Raw genomic sequence first — 14,831 nt, forward strand, 5'->3', positions numbered from 1 at the left:
AGTTTATATTTTTTGCTCTCCCTGCATTTATCTTTGCTTCTAAACAGTTTCATTCAAACTGATTCAGCTCAATCTCATGGGCATTTACAAGGCTTATTGTTACTCATTTAAAAAGGTGTCTATCTAAATGTGTAGCATACACTGATCTCTGCTATTCCTCAGTGTGTGACCATGCAGTGACCACACTGCTGTGTTCTGGTAGTCAATGAATTGTTCTAGAATGAATTGTTCTAGCTCTTTTCTTCCCTACAACCCCATGTCTGCTCCAAAGACCATAGCCGGTTACTTAAACCGGGAAACAGAGTGGACCCCCTTACAATGACCAGGACAGCTGTAACCCAAATACACAATTTCTTAACATGCAGTAGTACAAAATAGTTTCCTGATGCCAGTACTACGAAGTGATTTGCGTTAAGGAAGAATTAATCAGGCCCTTCATCAAGTCCACATAGCAAATATGCTCCCATAATGAACTACTTAAGAAAATGGATGCATATAAAAAAATAAAATGGATATATACTGAGACAGAGGTCAAAATGGCCTGTTGCATTTACTCCTTCCTAAGAGGCCTGAAAAAGTACAAGTAGTATCAGCTGCTGGCAGCCACTGCATCAAATGTTAGGAAATACACAACAATGAACCTTGATGGTGTGCAAAGCATACTAGTTCAGATGACTATCGCTAATATCATGGCAAGGCGGGACAAAGGTAGAAATCTTTCCAGTTTTGCTTTACGATTACATGCAGAAAACTACATAATATGTGCTACATTTGATCCCAACTACTTAAATTTAAAAGGATAACACGACTCACTTTTTCGTTGTCTCTCACATGTGCTCCCTGGGACAACCCGCCATCCCCTTTCGCTGATCCTGTTCTTACTGCAGCCTTGTGAAGAAATTCCTTAACTTTACATTCTGGAAGTGTATCAGGACTCCACATTAACTGGTCTTCATTGTCATAACCTACTCAAAAGGGTAAGAGTTAAAGAAAAATCAATTTATATTTCAAAACATCCAAAGCATTCTACAAGTAGTTTGTATAAACAAGTTTATCCATTTAATATTTAAAGTTTTGTGCAAATTCATTACAAATAGCAGAGTAACCACTGTAATCATTTAGAAATAGTCAGAACTAAAGCTTTTGTAAAGTAAAATATTAAAAAAAATATATATATATATATACTCACCTAGGTAGTATTCACTGAGCCTGTGATACAAAGGAGGAATTTCTGCCTGATACTGGAAACCGACCATAATTTCCTTAAACAAAGAAAAGGGGAATGATGAATCAGTAAGCAATATTCCTCGCATTGTTTTAAGACTCTCAATCCTATAAGTAGATGACTTCTGATGAAGTTCTACTATTTTAGGAACAAAAGTGCTCAGCAATGAAGTGTTTTACCAAACTGGAGTCTGCTGTATGCCAGCTACTGCAGCAAGTTTTTTGTCATTTATCAATTCTGTAAGGAATCCAAGATATACGGCCAATTAAAGCAAAGTATGGAAATTCTCTCTCAAGCTGCACACAAATAAGCAAGACAAAGATTTTGCAAACCAAATTCTGTTTACACAAATGCACCTCTCATCTGAGTCAAGGTTTCTCTAAAGATGATTTCCTCAATGGGTAAGTAAGAATCAAGGTGCCCTCTGTATCAGATACAAAGACTTGGGGGAGGAGATGAGAAGTGAGCGCAGTAGTCCAGACCTTCTTGGTCCGTATCAAGAGGTTTGCTATCTTCCTCAGGAGGAGGAGCAGAGACCTAGATATTCTTGGTCTGACTGGACAGCCAGCATTATCCAGTGCTCAGTTGGGGGGGGGGGGGGGCATCTATGTCAATATTTATAAGGGAGTTGTCTAAACAATGGAGAAGTAGCATGCTTGCCTGTGTATCCTTTTGAGGGAGACACTTGCAAGGACTCTGGTCTGGCAGAACAGACCTATAGGCTGAAACCCACAATTTAACAAATACTTCACAAATTCCACTCTCTGTTGTTATTAAAATGGCTTTGTTTTTAAAAGGCTGCTTATCTAGGGGAGACTCCTCTAAGCAGTCAGTCTGTATGGACATGTCTACATCCCTGGTCTCCGAAAAATATCAGATGACCAAGGAGAAGAGGGATGCAAAAGCTCTTCAATGGGGTCAGTTGCCTCACACTGATAGGGTGACTGGGACATCTGACTGCCATCCTCCAACACCCTGCTCACTCGGTTCCCCATCTCTCTTTCTTAGGTGGAAGCCCGAAGGAGGCAAATGGACCATCCAAAGACACTGCTGTGCATGCAAAGGCCTTTAAATATTTAGTGTCCTGGTAAAAAAAAAAAAAAAAAAAAAAAAATGAAAGTGCTACTTCTGAGAATTTTGAGCGGAAACCCTTGGCAGACATTGCATTTCTTTAAGGTCTGTCTCTAGGAGGAAAAAAATATTTTTTTTGTAAGGGATTTGCCTACCACATCTGTACTTTTCTTATGTCTAGCAAGAAAAAGGGAAAGGTAGCAACGGGAAACTCGCATTCACCAAAATCATGGAGAGAAAAAAATGAATCCCCAAAGGAATACTTACCTGCCTGCAATCTGGCTAGATTAGTATAAATGTGAAGGACTACATGCGACAATGAATAAGAAATTCACAAATGTGTACAATGGCAAGAAAGTTCTGAAGATGGTGCGGCTGTAAGACTACTTTTGCACCAGCGTGTTGGACGTAGTCCATAGCAGGAGTATGCTGCACAGGGGGGAGCTCCTGGCCTTCTGAAGACTGACTGAACAGATGGAACATCCAGCAGCAAAAAGCCTGAGAACTAAGGAATACTTCAGTGGTCTAACAAAAATCAAACTTTTGAATTAGTTGGCTCTGGAAGTTTGGATTAACTTCTGAATTAGTAGGAAGGTCGATTATAAAGGAGACCAAAGGGCCAATACTGGATTACAGCACCCCTTGGTCACTACCACAGAAGAGGGGGGGGGGGTTGAGGTATTAGAATTCCCTGCACTTGGAGTTGGTCAGGGATACAAGAACAATCCAGCAAGGCTTCCTCTAGTATGGAAGACAGTACAGCTGTGCAAGTAAACCTACAACAGTAGATGTCTGATTAAATCACTGCTACAGCAGCCCAAGTTGAATTGGTTATATCCTGCCAAGGATACAACTCAGCTGGCTAGTCTTCCAAAGCCTTGGGCTCTCTTCACTGCAGCCTAGGCTGCTGGCTGCATAAGGTCCAAGTTGCAGAAAACCAGCAGCCGAGACTCTAAAAGCTTCAGGACTTTCCTACCAACTATAAGGAAAGTAAAGCTGGATACATACAAAGTCTTACTTTAGCATAAACAGACTCAAAAAGGTGGATGGAGGGAGAGCGTTGCTACAGCAGCAATGATTTAACCTACTATCTACTGTTACTGTAAGTTTACTTACACAACTCTTCTACATCCATTCACAAAATCACTTCTGTAGTACCCCAGGCTATATGGGTACAATGCGCAAGCTTATGCTGACTGGGAGGATGAAGCAGCACATCAGTCACTGGGGAATGATCCAAGCAAAGTTTTTTCTAGACCTGAAAAATGCAGAGTTTGTATGTGCAGTTGACCAAGTAACTGCCTCTAAAATGCTTTTACAATCTACTCCTTTCCAAAATCATAGTAGTAGTTAAGGCCCTCCAAGAATGAGTCTTCGTCTCTGCCTGGAAGAGTCTTATTACGGTGGAAACAAAATGAAACAAGGGATAGCCATCTAGAAATAATTTCCTTTAACAGGGGTGCCTTTTTTCTTACCTTTATACGAAATAAACAGCTGTTCAGTTTTCCTGAAAGCTTTAATTCTGTCAAGATACTACTTGAGGTTTATGCAAGTCCAGAGTATGAGCAATCATCTCTACCCCCTTGTTTTTTAGACTCTGGAAAGACAAAGCACTTTAGGGACAACAAAGCCTGCTTAATAGAATACCATAGGGATAACCCACCATAAGAGCTTGCAGCGCAGAATCACATCTTGAAAACGTCAAGGCAATCAAGTGTTTTCCAAGTAATGAACTGTAACTCAACATGATGAGCTGGAATCTGGATCAAGAGTAAAGTTAACTTTTCCCAAAAACAAAGTTAAGATCCCTGTTTTTTTAGGAGGGTACACACGTAAAGCGCCTTTCAAGAAAAGCTTAACCACAGACTGATGAAAGGGGAGGTTCCATGGGCAGACAGATGCATTCTGTCAGAGGATAACTCCTCTCACAAATATTGCAAAACCAGTGGTAGAGAAACCCTGCATGCGTTCTGGTTCTTAGTGTGGCACAAAAAAGAAGTTATGTACTCACTGTAACGTTCCATCTGAGTAGGTAACTTCATTTGTCTGCAACCTGTGGGTATTTGATCCAATTCGGATCCGAGCCGGCAGCTTTCCTAGCAAAGATCCGAGCTCCAAGCTCCTCCCCTACCCATAATGCCCTGCTACCTCCCTCTAACCCTCAGATCGAGTTTGCCATATTTTCCTAGAACACTACTATAACACAAGGAAAAACTACCTGAACATCCTAACCTGATGTAATCTGGAAAGTGACATACCATGATCCTTCAAGGACGAACTACAGGTCAGGGGACGGAGGGAGGGTTGGTTGCAGACAAATGAAGTTACCTACTCAGATGGAACATTATGGTGAGTACATAACTTCTTTATCTGAAGTAGTTAACTTCATTTGATCAGAAACCTGTGGGACAGAGTCCCCTGCAACCAACAACTTGGGAGGTTCTTATGGGAGGATAATCCGGAGCACTGCAGAGCCAAAGGACGCCCTTCCTCTGGAAATCAGATCCAATTTATAATGTGTAATGAAAGTGTGAGAGGAAGCCCAAGTAGCAGCTGAACAAATGTCATCCAAAGGAACCCTCGACCAGAAGGCCGCAAAAGTAGCTACAGAACGGGTAGTGTGTGCCCGAACCCGCACGGGCTCAGGTCGACCAGAGCTTCTGCTTCTGTATGCAAGAAGAATGCATTGTGAAATCCACCTAGCTAAGGTTACCTTAGTCACTGGTTTACCCAGACAGGACTTAGCAAATTAAACAAAGAGCTGTTCTGATTTTCGAAAAACAGCCGTTCTGTGTAAGTAAAATCATAACTGTCTATGTACATCCAAGCAATGGAGTCTATACTCTCCTTTGTTGTGATAATTAGGGAAGACGACAGGCAGGTTGATAGATTGGTTGATGTTGGCTTCGGAAGCCACTTTAGGCAGAAAAAAACGGTTAGTCCTGAGGGAAACTCTGTCTTTATGAAAAATGATGCATGGGGGCTTACTGCAAAGAGCCTGAAGCTCTGATATTCTTCTAGCTGAAGTAATAGCAATCACGAAGGCAGTTTTCCAAGATACATACTTCAAGTCAACCGAAGCTGCGGGCTCAAAAGGGGGACCAGTCAGAGCCTGGAGAACTAGGGTTAAATCCCATGGAGGAACTGCTTCCTTAACAGGGGGTCTCAAAAGAAAAGTACCTTTCAGAAAGGTCTTGCAGATCTTAGATAATGCCAGGGGGCCAAATTTGTTTCCAATGTGAAAGTGGGAAATTGCTGCCAGTTGATAACATTTGAAGAACTAGCTCCCTGATGGAAAATTTGAGATAAAAAAATCGAGGACTGCTGGAATAGGAGCCGTAAAGGGATCCAAATCCCTATGCTCCGCCCAGACAGAAAACGTTTCCACTTACTCTTGTAGACTTTTCTGGTAGAAGGCTTATGAGCGGCCACCAGAATGGCTTTAACCGAGGATGAGATACCGGGAGTCCTAGCCATCAAAGGAACTGGATCAACCAAGCCGAGAGCTTGAGGTTGTCCAGGTCAGGGGTCCTCAATCCCAGGGGGTGAGAAATCAGATCCGGAATAGGATCCAAGATCCAGGGAGGATGCACTAGATGAGACCGTAGGCAAGGGAACCATGTTTGACGAGGCCAGAATGGGGCTATGAGGATAACTCTGCTCCCCAAACGACGAGCTTTCTGCAAGAATTTTGTCATACGGAAGAGGAGGATAAGCATAAAGAAGACCGGATGGCCAAGCATGAACCAGAGCATCTCTGGGGTTTTCCCCTGGTGGGGGAATTAGAGCGAAAAACTCACTGCACTTTGTGTTCGAAAGCGACACGAACAGATCGCAGCAAGGTTGACCCCATCTGAGGAAGATCTGTTTCGCTACTAAGGGGTTCAGAGACCACTCGTAGGGTGAGAGGATAGTCAGACTCAGCTTGTCCGCAAGAATGTTTGACCGACCCCGTATGTGCGTTGTTATGAGAAAGCGGTTGGTGGATATTGCCCATTCCCACACTCTCATGGCCTCTCGGCAAAGTGGGTAAGATCTGGTTCCCCCTTGCTTGTTGATGTACCAGACCACTGACATGTTGTCTGTTTGAATTGCAATAGTCCCCAGAGGAAGAAGGGCATGGAGAGCCTGCAACGCTAGAAGCACCGCCCTCATCTCCAGGACAATGATATGCAAAAAGGTCTATGTGTGAGTCCACGTGCCTTGGAGGGTTCAGCCCATGCAATGCCCCCCCCCACCCCACCCGAGGCGAGACTTGTCCGTGGTCACTGTGACTTGGGGTGGGGACATGGAGAAGGGGCGCCCTTCCCGGAGGTGCTTGGAATGGAGCCACCAAAGTAGAGATTCCCTGCTGAGAGGAATAGGGGCAGACAAGGGATGAAGCAGAATGGACCACTGGACCTGTAAGGTTCATTGGAGAATCCTCATTCAGCTGTGCGAGCGGAGATAAGTTGATGGCCGCTGCCATGGACCCCAGAGCCCTTAGGACTAACTCCGCTGGAGGGGCTGAGGACTGAAGAAGAGCCAAAACATTTAGGTTTAGATTGCGAAGTCTGTCCGACGTCAGAAAGACTTTGGACTGAATTGTGTCTATCCTGGCCCTTATGAAATCCAAAATTTGAGTAGGCTGAAGGGAAGATTTCTTTTGGTTGATCGTGATCCCTAGATAGCGGGCAAGATGTAGGAAATAGTCTCTCGCTGAACATAGTAGATGCCTGGTGGAAGCGGCTAGGAGCCAATCGTCCAGGTAAAGAAAGACCTGAATTCCCTGAAGCCTCAGGTGGGCCGCTACAACTGCCATGACCTTGGTGAACACCCTGGGGACTGTGGTGAGACCGAAGGGTAGGACCCTGAACTGATAGTGGCTGGCTCCCAGCTGAAAGCGGAGAAACCTCCTGGATCGCCTGTCCATTAGAACATGGTAGTACGCATCCTTTAGGTCTATGGAGCACATCCAGTCGTTCTCCTGTAACAGTGGGAGAATGGATTGAATGGTGACCATCCGGAACTTCTCTTTGGCAACTGACAGGTTCAGTGTGGACAGGTCGAGAATTGGCCGCAAGTCCCCCGTCTTTTTTGGCACCAAAAAGAACCCGGAGTAAAAGCCTGATCCGGATTGACCGGGGGGACGTGCTGGATGGCTCTTTTTTCTAGAAGCTCTTTTACTTCAAAGGCTGCTATCTCCCTCTGATTGGGTGATACATCGGGGAAGTGCCCCGACCTGGGGGGGGGGGGGGTATTTAGGAATGGAATTGAGTAACCTCTGGATATGATCCGGAGCACCCAGCGATCTGTCATAATGGACTCCAAATGTGCTAGAAGCTCCGAGAAGCGACCCCCGACTGCCTCCAGAGAGGAGCAGTCGGGCAACCCCTCAGGGTTGCTGTGCGGGTCGACTGGAAAAGGGTTCCCTCGACCCGAAAATCTTCGCCCCCCCCCCCGCCTCTGGGCCGGCATCCACCCTGTCCTCCTCTGCCTCTGAAGGACGAGCGATCTGGAGCGAAATGGGATTGTTGGGATTTCCGGAACCACATCTTCTTCTGTCCTCTTTGGTTCCTGGAGGAGGACCTCTGAGGAGCCGAGAAGCGGATCCCGAAGGCAGACGTTTTCCCGTCCTTCTCATTCTGGAGTAGCGTATCACGGACGGTTTTGCCGAAAAGTGTAGAACTGTCAAAGGGGGCATTCGCGAAGGACGCCTTGAAGGGTTCCGCAAAGTCGCAGAGACGGAGCCAGGCCTGTCGTAAGACAATGCCTGTTCCGCTGGCTCTAGCCGCTCCCTTCGTGGCATGGGAGAGAAGCCGCATAGAGGTGTTTGTGATAGAGTGTGTTAAGAGTGGCCATTCGTGCAGAGAAGGTCAGTCTGTCCTCGGCCGACATGGACTCTGGGGGTGAACCAGCGTACTCTGATTAGGTCTCGCTGTAGTTGAATCATGTGTGCCATATAGTTCAGTGACCTTACAGAGAAGGTCGCTGAAGCGAACATCCACTATTCGAGGCGGTCCATCGTCCGAGACTCCTTGTCTGGAGGATTTACTGAGCAACTCTCCTGTGCTAATTCCTTCTTGGTGGCAGCCGCCGCCACCACCATGGCATCTACAGGGGCACCCTTGCTCCAAACTGTCCTGTCTGTGGTGGGGCTGAGAATCCTGTCCGGTCTCTTGGGTATTGGCTCAACAGTGTCCGGTTCCTTCCATGCCCTGGTAGTTATGAGGTCCACCAGGGGATCGGCGGGAGACACCCAAGAGGTAGATGGGCCTGCGAACGCCTCCAGAAAGACAGACTCGTCTGAGGAAGGCTTTTGGGCTGACCACCCCCCCTCTAATACGGAGCATTTCCATAATGTCTCCAAAAGAGATCTTCGGAGGGTGACCTCGGGGAACCTTCCCCTTCCTCCAAGTCCGTGTCTTCTGTGAGGGACACGGGTGAGTCCAAGTGCCTCCTCTTGCACTTTCGTTTGTGAGGGACCTCCTCGGGGGGGGGGGGGGGCTGTCCGAGGAGGGATCACCAACAATGTCCTGTTCCTCCATGGGAACCATCTGGGACGTAGGCGCAGGCTGTCCCTGTGGCCGGATGATGGAAGACAGGCCAGTCTGAGAGGGAATGGCGGGTGGGTCCGTAGCCAGAGCCTGGGACCTCGAATCCCTCGAAAGGACCCTCTCCACGACGTCGAATGCCGAGGGTGAGCTGCTCTCCCTCGGATTCAGCACGTGGATTGGCACCGGAGATGACCCGATCGGATCCGAAAGGGTAGTGCTATCCGACCTCAACGGAGCCGAAGGCACACTAATCCCTCCGGATCAGACGCTCAGCTCATGGCCCCGAGAGCTGGCATCTGAAAAGGGATCCGACAAACTCGAAGGTACAGTCGGCACCGAAGTAGTAAACACTGTCGGCGCCGACACCACCCCGGCTACGAAGCTACTCGGATCCGATAGCTCCGAACCTCTGTAGCGGGTCAGAGAAGGAGCAATGAGGGCGAAAAATGGGGTCGAGCTTCCCCCCCAAGGGGGGGGGGGCAAGAGCACTCCCATCTGCAGCTGGACCTGAAGAAATCGATGCATCATCTGATCCATGTCCGTGTCAGATAAACTTCTGGTTGACCTGGATGAGGCTGCCAAGGCTGGCCAGGAAGGCCGCCTGGACGACCTCGAAGATGACCGAGTCTCCTCCTCCGGCGAGAAACGTGGAGAATGAAGCCTGGAGGGGGAAGACCCAGAGACCTTAAGAGGGGAGGCAAGCTGCTTAGATGGCGGGGCCGAGAGAGCTGAATCTGCCCGCCTCTTGTGGCTATGATGCCCATCTCTCTCCCGCTCTTTATCCTTCCTATCCTTTTTTCTTGAGTCCCTTTCCTCCTGAGCCGAAGAGGGAGTTTGAATCCCGGCCAGGGGAGCGGGAACGGTCGGTGGGGCAGCCGTGGCTAGCACCACGAAGGGGGGAGGAGGACGAAGCTGAATCAGAGAGCAAAAGGCCCGCGAGGACTAACTTAGTCCACCTATCCCTCAAAGCCCTGGGGTTGAAGGCTGCACAGATTAGTGCAGCCTGAAGAGAGACGGTCCACACCCAGGCAAATAACGCACCGAGTGTGGCCATCCGCTGGGGACAGCTTATGGCCACACTCGGAGCATTTCAAAAAAATAGCTTTTGGGCCCTCGGACATACTGACAGGATTAGGCCCACACACACACACCTTCACACACAGAATGGGGGAGGGGATTTAAAATTTACACTAAAGATAGAACTAAAGATAAAACTACCCAGATAGATAAGGGAGAAAAGGGGTATCACACACACTCAGAATACAGTGATTTTAAGGGAAAAAAGTTAAATAATCTACTCAACTCACAAAACCCAACGCTAGGAGCTCGTTCTCAGATGCTTCAAGAAGCCACGGCAAACGAGATCTGAGGGTTAAAGGGAGGTAGCAAAGCGTTATGGGTAGGGGGGAGGAGCTCGGATCTTTGCTAGGAAAGCTGCCGGCTCGGATTCGATACCCACAGGCTGCTGATCAAATGAAGTTAACTACTTCAGATCTAGCAAATATTTCCACTTACCAACACAAGACTTCAGAGTACCAGGTTTGCTTTGACTTCTTTAACATCTGCTGTACATACTCAGAAAAAAGTGCCTAAAATGTATTAAAATTGAATCACTCCGGCAGGTGGTGGCTGTTTGAGGCTGGAATGCATCAAACACCCCTTTGTCTTATGTGATTAGATCCACTGAGAGGAAGACTACAGTAACTGCCCTTAACCAATTTCATACGAAAGGTGAACCAGTGCTGCCAGAACCAGGAGAGCGTCAGTACAATGATTCTTGGGGGGGGGGGGGGGGTCCTTCTGAATTTTGGTATAGTGGAAAGGGTGGAAAAACATACAGGAGCATTCCCATCCAAGGAAATGAAAAAGCATCTGTTTTCTGGACCTACTTGCATAGAATCCTGGAGCAGAATTTCTTAAGTTATACATTTTGAAAGGAGGCAAATAGATCTACTCGAGGGTTCCCCGCAACTTGATATATTCCTAGAAAAACCCTCTATTCACGTCCTGGCCCTGCTCAGCTAGTCTGCCACATCATTTTGCTGTGATGGAATGTAAAAAGCTAAAACGTGCTTAACTGTTACTTTCAAAGCAATCACCACCAACCTGGACAGGGGGGGGCAAGATGTGGAACCCCCCCCCCCCCCATTTATGTGCCACACCACTGTGGTGTTTGTGACTACCATCAGTGGTCCTAGAGACCATAGATGACGTAGACAATAAGAACATAACAGCAAAGATCTCGGACACTGATGTACTGAGGCCTGTCCTGTTTGCTCCACAGACCTTGCACTATAATCTCCACAGAAGCATTTTCCCATGCAAACTCCAATGACTTGTTACTGAATATATCTGGACCATACTACTTACAGGAATGTCTGAATTTATCTCTTATGGGAGTTGTGAGAATCATGGAAGCCAAGAACCCTAGAATTCTGAGGTACTCTCTTGCAAGTTCAGAAAAGTACAGTTTTGTACCTACCATAAATGTAGATTTTCGAATGTATACCCTGCTGCAGTCATCACACTTGGGTTATCCTGCCGTCAGGTGGTCCCGCAGTCGGCCTGAATTCCAAAGTCTTGGTCCGGCGTCGGTTGCTGTCGCTTCTTCCCTGACGTCAGTGCGCCAGGGGTATACAAGAGGCATCCAACGCCATTTTCTTCAGTTTTTCTTGCCCCAGATGTCAGGTGACCCCCCAAAAGATGGTCAGTAGGTAGTACCAATAATAAAAGCTTAGCACAAACAAAACATCCCTCCAGCTATAAGCAAATACACCACAAAGGTTGTATCAGATTTTAAGGTATTGAAAGGTTTTAGTTAGGGTCAGAGGGAAAGGAGGGGGGGTAACCTGGACTGCAGCAGAGCATACACTCGAACATCTACATTTATGGTAGGTACAAAACTGTACTATGTTCATCGTGTTACCCTGCTGCAGTCATCACACTTGGGTAGAATCCCAAAGCTAAGGATGGGAGGTGGAGTCAAACATGGTTTGAGGGGGCTAGAAGGCCCTGCAGAACTGCAGTGGCGAAGCCAGCTCTAGTCAGAGTAAAGTGGTAAGTGATAGTGTTTGGTGAAGGTGTGTACTGAACTCCAAGTTGCAGCTTCCAGAATATCCTTGGTTGGCATCCCACTGAGGAAGGCTGTAGATGTAGCTGCTGCCCTGGTGGAGTGGGGCCTTATGCTAGCAGGAACTGGTTTTCCATGATGGGTGTAGCAAAAATGTATGCAATGTCCTATCCATTTGGAAATGGTCTGTTTTGAGATGGCCTTTCCTTGTGATGCTGTAGCATAGGATACAAAAAGTTGGTCAGATTTTCTGAAAGCCTTAGTTTTATCCAAGTACTAACGTAGTTGCCTGTGTATGTCCAAGGAATGCAGGAGTCTTTCTCCTTTGTTCTGTGGATTTGGAAAGAAGGTGGGTAAGTGGATGGTTTGATTTAGAGCCACCCTGGATACCACCTTTGGCATAAAGGAGGGGTTAGTTCGTAGAGAAACTCTGTCTTGATGAAAAATGAGGAAAGGCTCTACTGCCATTAGTGCCTGTAGCGCGGAGACTCTTCTGGCTGAAGTAATTACTAGCAGCAGGGCAGTCTTCCATGATATAAACTTTAAGTCAGCTGAGAAAGCTGGTTCAAAAGGTGGCAGCGTAAGTTTTTCCAGAACAAAATTTAGGTCCCAAGTTGGTGTTGGCGCTCTCCTGGGAGGCCTAATGTTTTTTGTCCCTCTGAGATACTGCCTTAGAAGTGGATGTGAAAATAAGGGAGGATCCGTGTTGTAGTGAGCTGAAATAGCTGAGGCGTGGATTTTAATAGATGAAAAAGAAAGTCCTTTGTGTAACATCTCAGTTAAATATTGTAGAATCTGAGGCATGTCGGGCTGAAGGGTATTTTGGCCTTTAGCTTGGTTCCAGGTGCAAAATCTTTTCCATTTGTCTGAGTAGGCTTTCCTGGTGCTGGGCCTCCTGGCCTCCAGAATGACATCCATAACAGCTTGTGAAAGAGGGGCTGGCTGGTTGCTTAGGTGATGTGCCATGCAGCCAAATTTAAGCTTTTGAGCTGGCTGTGTAGAATCTGACTGCCTTGCTGTGTGAGTAGATGAGGAATTTGTGGTAAAATCCATGGTGGGCCCTGGGCCATGTTCTTTAGTAGAGGGTACCAGTGCTGGCGTGGCCAGTCCGGGGCAATGAGTATCATTCGAGGTCTCTCCATCTTGACTTTCAGCAGCATCTTTGTGAGAAGGGCAATGGAGGAAAGGCATATACTGTCAGCATTTTCCAACTGAATGAGTGCGCGTCCACTTTCCAAGCTTGATGGTGAAATGTCCCTGTGCAAAATTTTGAAAGCTGATAGTTTTTGGGGTTGGCAAACGGGTCTATGTCTGGGCGCCCCCATTTTTGAGTTCTCATTGCAAATACTTGTGGATCCAGTTTCCACTCGTGGGGATCCATGATGTTTCTGCTTAGGTCGTCTGCCAATGTGTTCTTTTTTCCTGGCAGGAATTGAGCTTGTAATTGAACTTGGTAAGCCAGTGCTGTGTTCCACAAGGTCATTGCTTGCCTGCACAGAGGGTAGGAGCGTGTACCCCCTTGTTTGTTTATGTACCACATTACTGCGGTGTTGTCTGTCCTTATTATAAGCTGTCCTGGATGTAAGAGGTCCTTGAAGGCTGTCAGAGCATTCTGTACAGCTAGCATTTCTTTTTGATTGATGTGAAGATTCCTTTGATCTGCAGTCCATATGCCTTGTCCTGCCATGTGTGCCCCCCCCAGGCACAGTCCAATGCATCTGTTGTCATAGTTTGCCTGGCTGGGGGTAAGGTGAAAGGCTGGCCCTTGTTGAGGTGACCTGCCTGTGACCACCATAGAAACTCCTGTTGAAGGCAGGGAATGAGAGGTATCATTGTTTCCAAGCTGTGGCTGTGTTGAGTCCATACGCTTTCCAGGTACCATTGTAATTTCCTCATATGCAGTTTTGCAAATGGTATTAGTAGTATACAAGATGCCATGAAGCCCAAGGCCTGCAGAATGTTTCTTGCAGGGAGTTGGACCTTTGTTGCCATTATTTTGAAGTATTGAGTTAGTTGTAGTTGTTTGTCTGGCGTCAGATAAGCCACCTGGGCCGTTGTATTCAAGCTGGCACCCAGGAATGTCATTTTGTGAGGGTACTAGTTTTGATTTCTTTTCGTTTACTGTGTACCCTAAGCAACTTAGGTGTTTTACAAAAGTCAGATGTTGTAAGAGAACGTCCTTGCTTTCTGCTTGGATGAGGCAGTCGTCCAGGTATGGGTATATTTGAATTCCTCTTTGTCTGCAGTATGCAATTACTGGTGCCTGGCATTTTGTGAAGACCCTGGGTGCAGTAGATAAGCCAAAGGGCAGTGCACAGAATTGGTAATGGGTTGAACCTGCAATGAAACTGAGGTATCTTCTGCAATTTTGTCTGATAGGGACATGCAGGTATGCCTCCTTGAGGTCCACCATTACTAGCCAAGCTTTCTTGCCCAACATGGGAAGAAGCTGCTGTAGTGTTAGCATCTTGAATTTGGGTACTTGCAAGAAGGTGTTTAGAACTGAAAGGTCCAGAATGGGTCTCCAAGCATTGTCCTTTCTGGGGACTAGAAAGAGCCTCGAGTAAAATCCTTGGCCTTGCTCCTGTGTAGGTACCAGTTGAATGGCTCTCATGTCCATGAGAGCTGTAATTTGTTTTTGTGCCTCTGCCCATTGATTTTGTGGCAAGTTTGGCATTCCTTTTTTCCTTGGCAAGGTGTGGAAATGGAATCTGTATCCTTGTGAGATAATGTCTAGGACCCATTTGTCCTTTGTGACGATGTGCCAGTTGTCTATAAAAAATGCTAATTTTCCTCCCAAGGGAGCTGCCAAGAGTATTTTGCTTGGCAGCTTGAGGTTTAAGTCATTGTGTTTGTCTTCTAGTAGTTTGGGACCTGTCTTCTCCTCCCTTCTGCGTTGCAGTGCCCCATTGGCGAGGTTTGTAAGGGA

The 14,831-nt window shown here is 46.8% G+C and overlaps 1 protein-coding gene across 3 annotated transcripts in view; it reads right to left on the reverse strand.

Annotated features, from left to right (window-relative positions):
* Positions 1–14,831, reverse strand: part of MIER3 (MIER family member 3) — an 874,587-nt gene that overhangs the window by 461,227 nt on the left and 398,529 nt on the right. For all 3 annotated transcript variants that reach the window (XM_044063799.1, XM_044063797.1, XM_044063798.1), the window contains 2 exons: positions 1,190–1,262; positions 814–965 (listed from right to left, as the gene is read on the reverse strand). In XM_044063799.1, coding sequence (XP_043919734.1) covers positions 814–965; positions 1,190–1,262 — 225 coding nt within the window. The remainder of the gene's footprint in view (positions 1–813; positions 966–1,189; positions 1,263–14,831) is intronic.

The sequence above is a fragment of the Protopterus annectens genome, chromosome 2.part2, assembly GCF_019279795.1.
Source record: "Protopterus annectens isolate FY-2018-M chromosome 2.part2, PAN1.0, whole genome shotgun sequence".
Classification (NCBI taxonomy): Eukaryota; Metazoa; Chordata; order Ceratodontiformes; family Protopteridae; genus Protopterus; species Protopterus annectens.